The 14061-nt window shown below is 43.0% G+C and overlaps 1 protein-coding gene across 5 annotated transcripts in view; it reads right to left on the bottom strand.

Moving 5' to 3' along the window:
• The window catches only part of PCNX1 (pecanex 1), a 134490-nt gene that overhangs the window by 94428 nt on the left and 26001 nt on the right, over positions 1–14061 (bottom strand). For all 5 annotated transcript variants that reach the window (XM_039534582.1, XM_039534581.1, XM_039534580.1 and 2 more), the window contains exon 6: positions 10295–11986. In XM_039534582.1, the coding sequence (XP_039390516.1) occupies positions 10295–11986 (1692 nt within the window). The remainder of the gene's footprint in view (positions 1–10294; positions 11987–14061) is intronic.

A 14061-nucleotide genomic window follows, 5' to 3' on the forward strand; every position in this document is an offset into this window, starting at 1 on the left:
ATGGCTATTATCCAGGATGGGCAGGAATGGAGTCACTTGCCTCTGTTTGCCAGAGCTGGGATTGGGTTACAGGGCATGGATCACTTGATGATAACCTGTCTGTTCATTCCCTTTGGGGCACCTGCCATTGGCCACTGTCAGAGGACAGGATACTGGGCTTGATGGACCTTTGGTCTGACCCAGTATGGCCGTTTTTATTGATTTCTGCAAGGAAGTTGCCAAGAGATGGTGGAGAGGGACAGAGAAAGAGAAGGGTCATCCCCATTCCCTTCTCCACAAGGTAGCAAACTCTGGTAGGGAAATGGGGCAGATGATAACACCATAATGTAAGAATCCAGCAATCAACTCTTTTGCTCGTCAAAAAAGAGCATCAGCTATAAAAAAAAGTAAGTATCATAGAATATCAGGGTTGGAAGGGAGCTCAGGAGGTCATCTAGTCCCAACCTCCTGCGCAAAGCAGGACCAATCCCGAGACAGATTTTTGCCCCACATCCCTAAATGGCCCCCTCAACGACTGAACTCACAACCCTGGGTTTAGCAGGCCAATGCTCAAACCACTGAGCTATCCCTCCCCCAAGGTCTAATATTCCAGCGTTTTGGCTGATTGCATCAAGAGCAGCATTGAGAGGCAGACAATGAATACTTCCCACCATGTCAACTTGTAATTACTGAGTTTGTGAGACAGAATACTATCTACTAATCAACAATTTTGGGCATGAAACCATCTGCTTTGAATACTGAACAAACATTTTTCTAGGCCAGGGGTCGGCAACCTTTCAGAAGTGGTGTGCCGAGTCTTCATTTATTCACTCTAATTTAAGGTTTCATGTGCCAGTAATACATTATAACATTTTTAGAAGGTCTCTTTCTATAAGTCTATAATACATAACTAAACTATTGTTGTATGCAAAGTAAATAAGGTTTTTAAAATGTTTAAGAATCTTCATTTAAAATTACATTAAAATGCAGAGCCCCCCGGATTGGTGGCCAGGACCCGGGCAGTGTGAGTGCCACTGAAAATCAGCTTGCGTGTCACCTTTGGCATGAGTGCCATAGGTTGCCTACCCCTGTTCTAGGCCATCTTGAAGTCAGATGGGTATATTTTTGCATTAATGCCTAAAGACTTCACTCTGAACCGTCTCAGATATTTTACCGTATTTTATTTCTCAGAGCTATGACATTATCTGGGAGAACATTAAAAACATGAAGTTTCTGCATTTCTACATGGTCCACTTAATTGTAATATACCTAGTTTTTTAAGGCGAGATATCATTATCTTAATCTAGTCTGATTTCCTGCATAAACACAGGCCAAAGAACTTCAAGTGGTAATTTGGGCATCAAAACCAAAAGTCTGAAGTATTTATGCTGAAGATCTAACTTTCATACCTTAGATGGCTTTTATGAAGCTTTTTGTACACTTGACTTTCTAGGTGGGATAAATCATAAGGAAAGATATTGAGAATTTGCAGAACACACCGCTATTTTCTTGGTGGTACTGAAAGTGTTTTGTAGTAAGCTCATATGCACCACTACTCATGCTCGTTCCAAGTCATATTTAACACAAAACTATGTTTTAGGTATCCAAGTTTTAGTTAAATTCTGTACAGTCGAGAGTTACGTCCTATAGGTCCCTCTAAGCAGTAGTATATGAAGTTTCCACTGTGGTGCACAGAGAATAGCGAATATTACTTTCTTTGAAGGTCAGAAGTTACTCATGGCTACCCGTGTAACAATAAATTCAAGCATGTCTATGAAGTGAATTCAAGAAAGGAATTGCTAGTTTAACTGGACATCAGATTTGATCATGTAGGATCCAAATGGCATATATCACATGCTAAATATATGTACATATTGAAGTCAGCAATGAATCCAGCAAACGGCTCTGAAATGTGAGAAGTGTCCTACTGCTTATGATGGTTCTCTTTCAGAAAAGTATACTTGGACCCTATCTACGTCAGGCAAAAAGGTATTCAAACAGTTGCACGAGCGTTGCCAATACAAGACATTCAGATACTTTGCTTCCATTATCCACCATTTTAAAAGATATTTAAAAATAATTGTCTGTCGATTTTTTCATGACACTTGAGACTATCTTTATTTCAGGCCCAGCCAAGATGATTCAGTCCTAGACAATTTTTTCCCCAGTGCAGGTGGAAAATAAAACATTTGGCTGCACTTTCTTTTAAACCATTCGTAAGTATCCCACAATACGTTTGTTTGGTTTTTTGGGATCAAGCACTCTGTACCTTCCATCATTCAGCCCTGTGGAAAACTAGGTAAAATACCTAGCAGTCTGTAATTGGTATTCTAAGGGGAAGTTTTCCCTGGGGTAACAGGAAAACTCTTAGCTGTAAATAATACCTAACACCTGTGGTAAGCAACTAAGGTGTACTCCTTACTGTCAACAGCCACTACTTTGAGTCAGACAAGTTTGTGCTAGTTACACATGCCTCAATTCCTTCTATGACTGCTCCAGCAAAAGCCTATCAAACTGTCACCTACCCAAAGGCTGATCAGCAGACCCCACTCAGGATCTGTAGCAATAAGGTACGATCACATATGGGGTGGGCAATAATTTTCATGAATTTCGGTAAGTCATCATGGGCCACATATTTCTACTATATTAATGCAGGGGATGTGGGGACTGGGAGGACGTTTGGTTGCAGGAGGCAGCTCTGGGCTGGTGCAGGAGGGTTGGGATGCAGGAGGGGGTGCGAGGTGCAGGCTCTGGCCAGGAGGCACTTACCACACGTGGCTCCCAGCCAGCGGTGCAGCAGGACTCAGGCAGGCTGCCTGCATGCCATGGCCCGATGCTGCTCCTGGAAGCCGCTGCAGCTGTCGTGTCTCTGCGTGCTCCTTGGGCAAGGGGGGCAGCAGGTATCCATGCACTGCCCACGCCTGCAAGCACTGCCCCTGCAGCTCCCATTGGCAGGTTTCCGACCAATGGAAGCTGTGAGGACAGTGCTGAGGGTGGGGGGCAGCGCACGGAGCTGCCTACCCTCCCCCCAACCCCGACCAGGGGCCTGCAGAGATATGCCAGCAGCAGCCGGCCAGTTCTGGGAGCAGCGTGGGGCCACGCCAGACAGGCAGCCTGCCTGCCTGAGTGCCCCGCTGCACCGCGGGACTTTTAGCGGCCCGAACTCTGAGATCGCGAGGGGGCAGAGGAGGCCGGACAGAAATATTAGTCATTGCAAGCCAAACAGATATGTTAGATGGGGCGGACCCGGCCCATGGGCTGTATTTTGCCCAACTCCTGAATCAGATCAAGGTGTCATAGATCCACTGCTCATTGGACACCCAAGATTGTACACAATGCTAAGTAGTTTCAGGAGAAGATCAAAAGGCCAAGATTCAGTACAATAGGCCTTATACAACAATAGTTTCTCTAGGGACACACACAAAGCACCTGAAAGGAGCAAGATTATCTTGGCACATAAGTCTTCCAGTGAAAAGGCCCAGATTGTCCACCTTTGCCAGAAGAGCATAGAGAGGACCAGAAGGCCGCAATTAACTGCTGACTTATTGGTAGAAGAGGGACTTTCCACACAAGATACTGTGCTTTCCAATTGTGTTACGCTTTTGCAATGGCACGTAGTGGTACATGTGGGAAATATTTATTTTAAGCCCAGTGGCTATCATTCACAGACATTGCCATTTTGGTTTTTGGGCCACAAAGAGCATCAATGAAAGTAAAACTTCTCTCAGAGGGCAGGAGGGAAAAAAAAAGATAGTTTAGGCTAATGATAAACCCCCTCTCAATATTAAACTTGCTTACTCTGTAGTCATATCCCCACTTTTGCCATGAACCTGCTCATACCATTGACACCATGAAGTGTTAAATGGCTACTTATGAGGTTGGAAGTTTCTGAACTACTCCACTTCATTTGGCTGCCTCTTACGGCAGCTAGGTCTAAGTGATAAGCGAGCTCTACCAAGTTAAAGACGTTTTAAGGCATTGCTGCACACCAGATCTTTACTTTTATTATATACCAAGCCCCTCTCCCCCCAAAAACTATGTTAAAAGAACATTAAGGCTGAGAAGTTAGAAAGTGCAAGAACTAAGGTTGCCATTGCAACATTAATTCAGCTGCAATGTGCATATGCATTATGATAGTTTTCTTATGTGACATCAGGCAAGAAAGTGTGGCAGAACAAAGAATGAAACAGCTCTTCTGGGACCAAGGCAATGGTCAAGGCATTGCTTTCTTATCTATTCTTGTAACTCTGCCTAATTTACATCCTGTGCAGTGAATGAGGCAGGAGTCCCGTAGAACAACTAGTTATGTGACTAGGTAATTAGAGACTATCCTACTGAATATACACAAGGAGGCCAAAGGTTGCACAGATAACCTAATTCTAGCATTTCTTAACTTCAGAGGACTTGACATACATAAAACTGTTTAAAAGAAAGTTCTGTTTGCTAAGTCATTTCCAATGAAGAACCCAAAAAAATTCATCACGTGGAACTGTATTAACCTCCACATTGAATAAAATAAAAAAAACTTGGTAGCAGTATACTGTTACATCTGTAAAAGAAAGTTCTGTTTGCTAAGTCATTTCCAATGAAGAACCCAAAAAAATTCATCACGTGGAACTGTATTAACCTCCACATTGAATAAAATAAAAAAAACTTGGTAGCAGTATACTGTTACATCTGTAGACAAGACATTAAAGGTGAGGTATGGGAGAAGTGACACGTTACGTTACAAAATTATCAGTTACACTGCAGAGGAACGTTGGGAATCATGAATTCTGTTATAGGCTTAAGAGGGGAATGTTGCCTAAGGACTACAGACAGCAAAAAAGGCATGCACATTTGACTCATTCAGCCTTGGGTTGCCCATATTAGAGATAGGATTCTAGTTGCAACTGACAAAAACAGAGTAATGGTGGGGATTTATTATAGACCAATACATTAGACAAGGGAATAGGATGAGCAGCTCCTTAAACACTCCGTGTATTGTGTAGGAAAAAAACTCTGCATCGTCAAGAGGGATTTCAATCCAGGGAGGATAAAATTAGATTTACAAAAGATTTCTTAAACTACACACATTTTTCTCTTCAAAAATAAACCTGTTGCAAATTTAATTTGCAATTATAGTAAGTTTAGGCCTTGACATAGGTTGTTATAATCCATTAACATTTAAATAAATAAAAACATGATGCAATGAATCCTCAGATTTTAATAAGCCCATGGATCTGCTTTTTTTAGTTATACAAAAGAATTGGAGGGGTGGAGGGGACATGTTTGTGAGGTCAACTCAAGCATTATAAACACAATTTTATGCACTACATTGTTGATACTGTGTTCAGTCTTTACAATTTAGCAAATGCTGGTACTGTAATAATAATAATTGGAGATATACCAATCTCCTAGAACTGGAAGGGACCGTGAAAGGTCATCTAGTCCAGCCCCCTGCCTTCACTAGCAGGACCAATTTTTGCGCCAGATCCCTAAGTGGCCTCCTCAAGGATTGAACTCACAACCCTGGGTTTAGCAGGCCAATGCTCAAACCACTGAGCTATCCCTCCCCCTACTGTATTTTCTTTTTCCAGGTGCGAGTACTTACAGTTTCTGTTGCGCAGAAAGGCTTTTGCCTTACTGTTGGTTTCAGTTTAGTTAGTAGGAGCAGAGAGAATATTTTCTTCAGTTGGACTATTTCATTCAAAATTGAGAAACCAATATGGAATGAAAGCAGGAAAGCTTGTTTTCCCTGTCAAATATATGAATAAAAACCATTTGGAAGGGGATGAGATCTAATTCTAATAAAGTAAAAGAAAAGGAGCCAGACTGTCAAAGGTATTTAGATGGAGAGAGATTTTCAAAAGCACTTCGGATTGTTTCTGGTCACTGTGGGCCAGATTTTCAAAGGCAGACAGGTGCCTAGAGGGATTTTCAAAAGTACTCTGATTATGCGCTCAGCTCCCATTGATTTCAAATTGCTTTTGAAAATCCCTCTAGGCCAGGGATGGGCAAACTTTGTGGCCCATGGAAATTGTATGGCAAGCCATGAATGCTCACAAAATTGGGGTGGGGGAGTGCGGGGGTGAGGGCTCCAAGCTGGGGCAGGAAGAGTGCGGGGTGTGGGGGGGGTGCAGGATCTGGGATGGGGTTGGGGCTGAGGGGTTTGGGGTGTAGGAGGGTGCTCTGGGCTGGGACTGAAGGGTTCAGAGGACAGGAGGGGGATCAGGACTGGGGCAAGGGGGTTGGGCAGGGGGAGAGGCTCAGGGATGCAGGTTTACCTCGAGCTGCTCCCAGAAGAAGCAGAAGCAGCAGCAGCATGTGCCCCCTCGTGGAGGTGCGGCCAGGCAGCCCTACTGCACACTGCCTCATCCACAGGCGCCGCCCCTGTGGCTCCCACTGGCCGTGGTTCCCAGCCAATGGGAGCTGCAAGGCAGCACTTGGGGTGGGGCAACATGTGGAGTGGAGCCTCCTGCCCACCTTTATGCACAGGAGCCCGAGGGGGGACATGCCACTGCTTCTGGTAGCAGCTTGCAGTAAGCCTGCATGCCTGAGCCTCTCTCCGTGTCCCAGCCATGATCCCCCTCCCGCCCTCCGAACCCCTCAGTCCCAGCCTGGAGTACCCTCCTGCACCCCAAACTCCACATCTCCAGCCCCACTCCAGAGCCTGCACCCCCAGCTGGAGCCACAACCCGCTGCCCCAGCCCTGATCCCCCTCCTTGGGCTCGATTCAAATGGCTGGTGAGCTGGATGTGGCCCACAGCCCATAGTTTGCCCACCCCCTGCTCTAGGCACCTGTCTACCTTTGAAATCTGGCCCATAGTAACCAAAAGCAATCCAGCAATTCACTAACTATTTAATATTTCCTTTGTTTAATAAAATCAGTTTTCAATGCAAATGATGTTTTGCTAAATTTTTCTTATGTATCCAGCGTATTTGAGGTAGTTTTATTTTACTAATGAAAAACAAGTTTTTAAAAATGCTATTGCTGTGTATTTTTAATTTTTTTTTCCAGACAAATACAGCTGGACATAAATCAAAAGTAAAAACTAATTAAGTCAAGAAATGTGTCAGTCACCATTTTCTAACCAAAACGTAAAAATCAAGCATCTGAAGTGTATGTTAAGACAACTGCTTAAACAAAGGTATATAGATACAGTGTACCTTCCATTCTAGCAAAAAGCAGTACAAATTTAGTGTAAAGGCTAAATTTGTTTGCAAATAACCATGTTGTAATGTTTATACCAACCACTTAGAATCAACCCTTTAGGAAGGCAACTAAAAAGCCCAAATGCAAAGCAAGATTACTTTTTAAATTATTCAAATCAAGGTTTCCTTCCTGTTGACTTAAATCAAGATTAACACAGCAAGGTACAAAAGCTAGCATTTCCTTCCAACAGCTTGAGACAAGCCCACTGAAATATGCCTTCACACTCCTCTCCAGATGTTCTCTTAACCCACCAGCCCTGACCTGAGTTCAGGTGTACTAGGTAGTTCTCCATAACTAGAGCAAATACTGTACAAATTCGATCACTTTCTCCCACATATTCTTCTTGTTCATCCAAGCAGCCTATTCAGAGCATTAAGGATCTATGCCAGAAAACAGCCATTTTGGAAGGAACAGCAAATGGAAGGACTTTCCATGTTAAACAAAATCTTATACTGGACAGCTCACTGCAGGTAAGTACCTAGGGGTTAATCCCTTTTGGATTGGTATGCATTGTCTTCATAAAGGGCCTGCAAATTGGCAGCATATTTCTACTATCAATGTACCAACTCTGCCACAAACTAAAGGTGATTAGTGTTCACACAAAAATTAAGATCAGTCATCTCTAGAGACAGTGTATTGTATCCATCCTTGTTTGCATATCAGAAACCGTTCAAACAAAAAATTTACACTAAAGTAGTTTGACTACTAATAAACTAAGAAGAGTGCAGTTATGGTGAGAACAGTGAATTTATAAACAGGCCCTTTTATTAATCAGATCTGTTCCCAATAGGTATTAAAATCAAAACTGCTTACCACTTTGGTGACAAGGATGTTTTTACTATGGGTATGTCCAGACTACCCGTCGAATCAGCAGGTAGCGATCGATATATCGGGGATCGATATATCGCATCTTATCTAGACGCGATATATCAATCCCCAAACATGCTCCCGTCGACTCCGGAACTCCACCAGGGCAAGTGGAAGTAGCGGAGTCAACCCCGCGCTGTGAGGATGGGAGGCAAGTCGAAATAAGATACGTCGACTTCAGCTACGCTATTCCTGTAGCTGAAGTTGTATATCTTACATCGACACCCCGCCCCGCCCCCCAGTGTAGACCAGGGGTATGTTATAACAGTGTTAACCTTGAAGAGCTATTTGTGAAAGAACAAGCTGGATTCTTTCCTGACTCAGATTGCTTCATTAGGTGATTCGTTAAGTTCCAGAACTCATTACTGATGATTAGGGCTCTGTGTCTGTCATGGAGGTTGTGGAATACCATGACTTTCCGCAACCTCCATGACTTCTGAAGTAGCCAGTGGTCGCGGGGACAGCGGAAGCAGCCACAGCTCAGCAGCCCCCGGCAGCACTCCCAGGGCAGCCGGAGCAACTGCTACTCAGCGCCCCTCCCCCCAGTGTTGCAGCCCCTACCCCTCCTAGAGCAGCAGACCCGCAGGGGCACCCCTAAGTAGCAGACCCTCCTTGGGGGCCCCCCAGATAAGATTTAGTCGGGTATTTATAGTACAAGTCACAGACAAGTCATGGGGCTGTGAATTTTCGTTTATTGCCCGTGATGTGTCCATGACTTAAAAAAATACTCATGACTAAATCGTAGCATTACTAATGATAGACAAGCTAGAAAGAACCCAATTTGACTTGCAGATTTCACACTAAAGGCAACTAAACAGTGTGTGTGTGTATATATATATATATATATATATATATATATATATATATATATATATATATATATATATATATAAAAACACAAACTAAATGAAATTTGATCAAGAATCACTGACAGAACCCTAATGCCAGTTTCACAATTTTTCAGAAATTAAATGTACTGTAAGTTATAATGCTTGCTTCTAAACTAAGGGCAGTAAAGGGATAGCATGAATTGTGTTTAGTCTTCCAAACAGACTTTAAACAAATTTCATCTTACAAGATGAAATATTCACTACTTTTTATGATTTAAGCAAACTTAATACTTGCTCTAATAAAAGTAACTTAATTACAATGTCTTACAACTTAATTACAAATGTTTATACAGGCTCCATCTACCTACACACTTGAAGTTTTATAGTTTTCATGACTTTCATTGACAGGATCCAGATATCAGCGATGAAATCCAAATTTAAAGGAAACTAGAAGTCAGACTTGAAATAATCAGTAACTATACAGAGGTCCTGAAAATTCTTATTTCTGGTCCATTCAATTTCCACAACCAAGTGACAAGAGTCAACCCTTCTGGTCTAAGATAGCCAGTTTGGCAAAATGACTCAAGAAACGCAGAAGCTGAAACAGATGATTGATTGATACTGATGAAATCCTCAGTATGAAAAAAATAGACTAGTACATCCCTATGCTCATTTTGCCTGCAACCAATAAGTCAAGTTTACGTCTCATGTTTTAAAATTGCTTGGATTACTGATGGAACAACAACAGGAAGTTACATTCCCCTCATTGTCACTGGAAGGATTGGGTTGGCTCATAATGAGAAAAAAAAGCTAATCCTGATGCAAATGACTTTGCTCAACCACCTTGGTAACAATGACAAGGTTAACGCAAAAAATCAAATTCCTATAAAGATTTAGTGAAGTAACCAAACTGTCATGAGAAAAAGCAATTCAAGACACAAGGGCAGTTTTTTTTTTTTTTTTTTTTAAAGTGTAGTACCAAGCCATGCTAGACAATTCCAATTAACAGGCACAGAAGAAGGGTTATTCTTACAATTTCAAGTAGCACAAAGGCTTAAAAAGAGCTTTATAAATTAATGTAGGATTCTTTTAATTTGTTTTGAGAGCAATAGTGAAGCAGGTCTACCCTCAGTTACAATGATGTAACCCAAAGACACAGTTCTGGTAAAAAAAACAAGGAATATCAACAATGGATTCTATAATATTTCATTACATGCCCTTACACACAGTCCCAAAAGCTTTGCGTCCTCTAAAACACAGAACTTCCATGGGGAAGCTTTTCTTTTGTCTCTAGTAAAACTAAAACCAGAACAGGATGAAGAATTGAAGTATAGTTTGTTGTAAGTCAAAGAGCAAATAATCATGGATACCAAATTTAGTAGCAACATGTGGTAATGTTACTTCTGGTAGCTTTGTTACTTACCTCCACTTGCTGATTCTTGCTCTTCCCCTTCGGGAAACATAGCCTGGCTTGGTAAGCTATTCCTAGAACGAGTGACTGACTCTAAATGTGAAGCCCTTCCCAATAGAGATAGCTCATCTAGCACCTCTCCCTCTTTGGCCTCCAAATCTGATTTTGAAGTGGTTAATTGTTTTATGTTACCTGGTGCCATTAAGCTATTTGGGTTATTTAAACAGGCTACAGTACCACTGTCCAGACTTAATACTCTGGCACGACTCTTCACACTGTTAGTGCTAGAAGTTCGACGTGTTGAACGTTTTTTGCTAATTCCTTCAGAGCCTAAATGGGCTTTGTGGGTGTTCGAGTCTGCGCCTCCTCTTTCTTTAATGTATTTGGTCTTTAGAGCATTGTACTTTCCCTCAGGAGACTGACATGAATGGGAAGTGGTGCTGGAAGAGCTATCACTGCTGAACTGGTGGGCTGACTGCATGCTTGAGGTCCTGCTCAAGTCACTCTGATCACTGGAGTCCTCGTCATGACAAAACACAGCACTTTGGGGTTTGGTTCCAGACACACCTCGAAAGGACATGTATTCCCTATGCCGGCTTGAGTCAAAACTACTAGCCCGCTTTTTTCCTGTCCGTCTCCTGCTCGATTTATGAACAGAGGCTGTCCGATGGATTAAGCTAGAGGATTTAGGTCGTACATCTCCTTCCTTTTGTTTACCACCTGTTTCTTTACAAGTTCTTGAATCAACTAAGGCAGCCAATTTCTCACTCTGATCATCTCGTGTTTCAGCAGCCTTCCCAGGTGGCCTGTCTACTTGTGTAGTCAGTTCATTGGCATGTGGGTTCTTATTGGCTTCTTCTGAAGCAGAGGCACTAAGACCCCTTTGACTGTGTATCTCATCGGATGTGTTAGAATCCTTTGTTTCTTGAACACCACTATTAGTGCTCATTTCTACAGCAGTTCTTTCACTACTAGACCTTTTATCTGTAGCAGAGCTACTGTCATCCTCTGAGTCAATACAGCAGTCCTTTCTCTTGCTGGTCTTGCTCTCTTCTCTAGGAGACTCCTCATGCTCCGACAACACATTTTCTACATGAGTTGAACTGGTCTGCTCACTTTTGTAGCTACTGATGGTACTGTTAGTGTCACGATCAATTCCACTGCAATAGCTTTCTGTTGAACCACTACTCCTACCACTCAGGCTTCTCAGACTGTCCACGCTTTTCTCTGCTTTCAAAGATTTGCTCTTCCCACTCTTGGCCAGCTGCTGAGGGCTACTACTTTTCAGGATGTCATCTAACTGAAAGACTCCTGAAATACAAGAGCTCTCAGCTAAGGATTCTTTAGATCCACAATGGGGTTTGGAAGCTTCCAACTCACTGACTGGATCTAGTCCTCGTTTTTGTTGATAGAGAGGAAAGTCATTTAGAGAAGCATCTGGAAAAGCAACAGCAGAGCTAGAGGTCCTTGGCACACCTCGTGGTCTGTGATCTTTTCTATAGGAGTGGGAATGCAAAGGTACAAGAGAAGCCATTTCAGTGTCACATGCACTAGATAGAGACTGATCCACATGGTGGTTGTTAGGGAGGCACACTTTATCACTGTTGTCCCTTGGCAAATCCTGTCCAGAGGATAACGAAGGCTGGATGGAGACAAAGGAGTCATTGGAGACCAGATGAAGAATCTTCTGATCAGCTGCCAAATCTGTGTAAGTATACATTTGAAAATATTAAAGTCAGAAAGACATACAAGTTTGCTTTTCTACTACTAGGTTACAAAAGAAACAGTTCAGTGAAAAGTTAGTTACTTGCTACGACAGTAAAAGTTTTACAGGTCCAGTTAGCTAGACTGCAGCATTTCAGGTTCTGGGAGACTTGTTGAGCAGTAAGTTAGTAGACAATGCCAGAAAAATACAAATATCGCTGCAGCACTCACGTGAGAGTTAAACATGGGCTACATTAGCAAACACTAAGAGTAAGATAGTACTGTGTCAAGACAGAGCACAGTTGTACATCATTTGTATTGAGAGTTATACATCTTCAATACTTGGACAGAACAGAATTATTAAACATTATGTCCCATCACACCTTATTATTGAAGGTCAAAAAAGCGATTCCTCTACTTTAGTGATCTTTGTCAGACTTAATGTTCTTTGATGCAGTATGTGCATCTAGTCCTTTTTTTGTAAAAAAGGATCAGATCTGCTCCTTTGTAGGAAAATACAGTAAATGTGACTACATTCACAATCTTACAGAAATTTAAAAAAGTGATCAAAGCAGTCACTGCAGTAAGACCCCATGACTGAAGTGACTAAAGTAGATCCAAAAGGCATAGAGAAAAACCCATCAAGTGCATTAGTTTCCTACCATAGACTATAAAATGCTCATATTAACAAATTTGCATGCACTGTCAGCAAACAGTTTGATCACACTCCACCTGAAGGGGAAGTTATTCGAATTCTTCTAAACTGGAGTGCTGAATCCCAAATTTAGGTATACAAGTAGTTACTACTCATTCAAAACTGAACTGCAGCTCTACTCTGGAAAATGGTGCTGTAAAAAGAGCATCATGTGTCGTCATGTGTCTCAACAACTGTAGTATCATGTGCACTAAAATTACAATTATTTATATTATATTTAGAGATTTTTTCCTTCTGCCTGTCTTGCAGAAAGCATCAAGAGTGAAGCTCTTTTCCTTCTTGTGCATTACCACCAATATAAAAGACCTGGAGGCCAAATCAGGCCAACACAATTACCAGCCCTCATTGTTTACAGTGGGTTCATACAAGTGTAATTAACTGATTGGAACTTAATACATAGTAGCTCTGCCTATGCACAAGAAGGAGCAGAATCCAGATAACTCTCAGCTAGCACTGCAGAGCTGGAGTAGAAAGCCTGAAACTAGTCAGTGAAGCAAACAGTCGTGACTCTGAATACACAGGTAACCTACCTACTGGCAGGGCAGGGGTGAAAGTAACTTAAAGGACTTACTGGTACACCGAGTCCTGAGCAGGTGCGTGGCCTCAACCGGAAGAGGCGGGGCCTCAACTGGAAGAGGCGTGGCCTTTCAATATTTAAAGGCCCTGGGACTCCGGCTGTGGCTGGGAGCCCCTTGGCCTTTAAATGACCCCGGAGCTACCAGCTGCAGAGGCGGCTGGGAGCCCTGGGGCTCCAGGGTGAATTAAAGGGCCCGGAGCTACCCCGGGGCAGCAGGGCTCCAGCGGGGATTTAAAAGGCCCAGTACTCCTGCCACTGAGGGGAGCCCTGGGCCCTTTAAAGCACTGCCAGAGCCCTGCCGCCGCTGGGATAGTGGCAGCGGGTCTCAGGTGGCGCTTTAAAGGACCCGGGGCTCCCCGCAGCAGCCGGAGCACCTGGCCCTTTAAATCACCTCCAGGGCTGCGGCAGCCGGGCTCAGGCAGGGATTTAAAGGGCCCAGTGCTGATAAGAACGGCCGTACTGGGTCAGACCAAAGGTCCACCTAGCCCAGAAGCCTGTCTACCGACAGTGGCCAATGCCAGGTGCCCCAGAGGGAGTGAACCTAACAGGTAATGATCAAGTGATCTCTCTCCTGCCATCCATTTCCACCCTCTGACAAACAGAGGCTAGGGACACCATTCCTTATCCATCCTGGCTAATAGCCATTTATGGACTTACCTTCATGAATTTATCCAGTTCTCTTTTAAACATTGTTATAGTCCTAGCCTTCACAACCTCCTTAGCAAGGAGTTCCACAAGTTGACTGTGCGGTGTGTGAAGAAGAACTTCCTTTTATTTGTTTTA

The sequence above is a fragment of the Mauremys reevesii genome, linkage group 4 (assembly GCF_016161935.1).
Source record: "Mauremys reevesii isolate NIE-2019 linkage group 4, ASM1616193v1, whole genome shotgun sequence".
Taxonomy (NCBI): domain Eukaryota; kingdom Metazoa; phylum Chordata; order Testudines; family Geoemydidae; genus Mauremys; species Mauremys reevesii.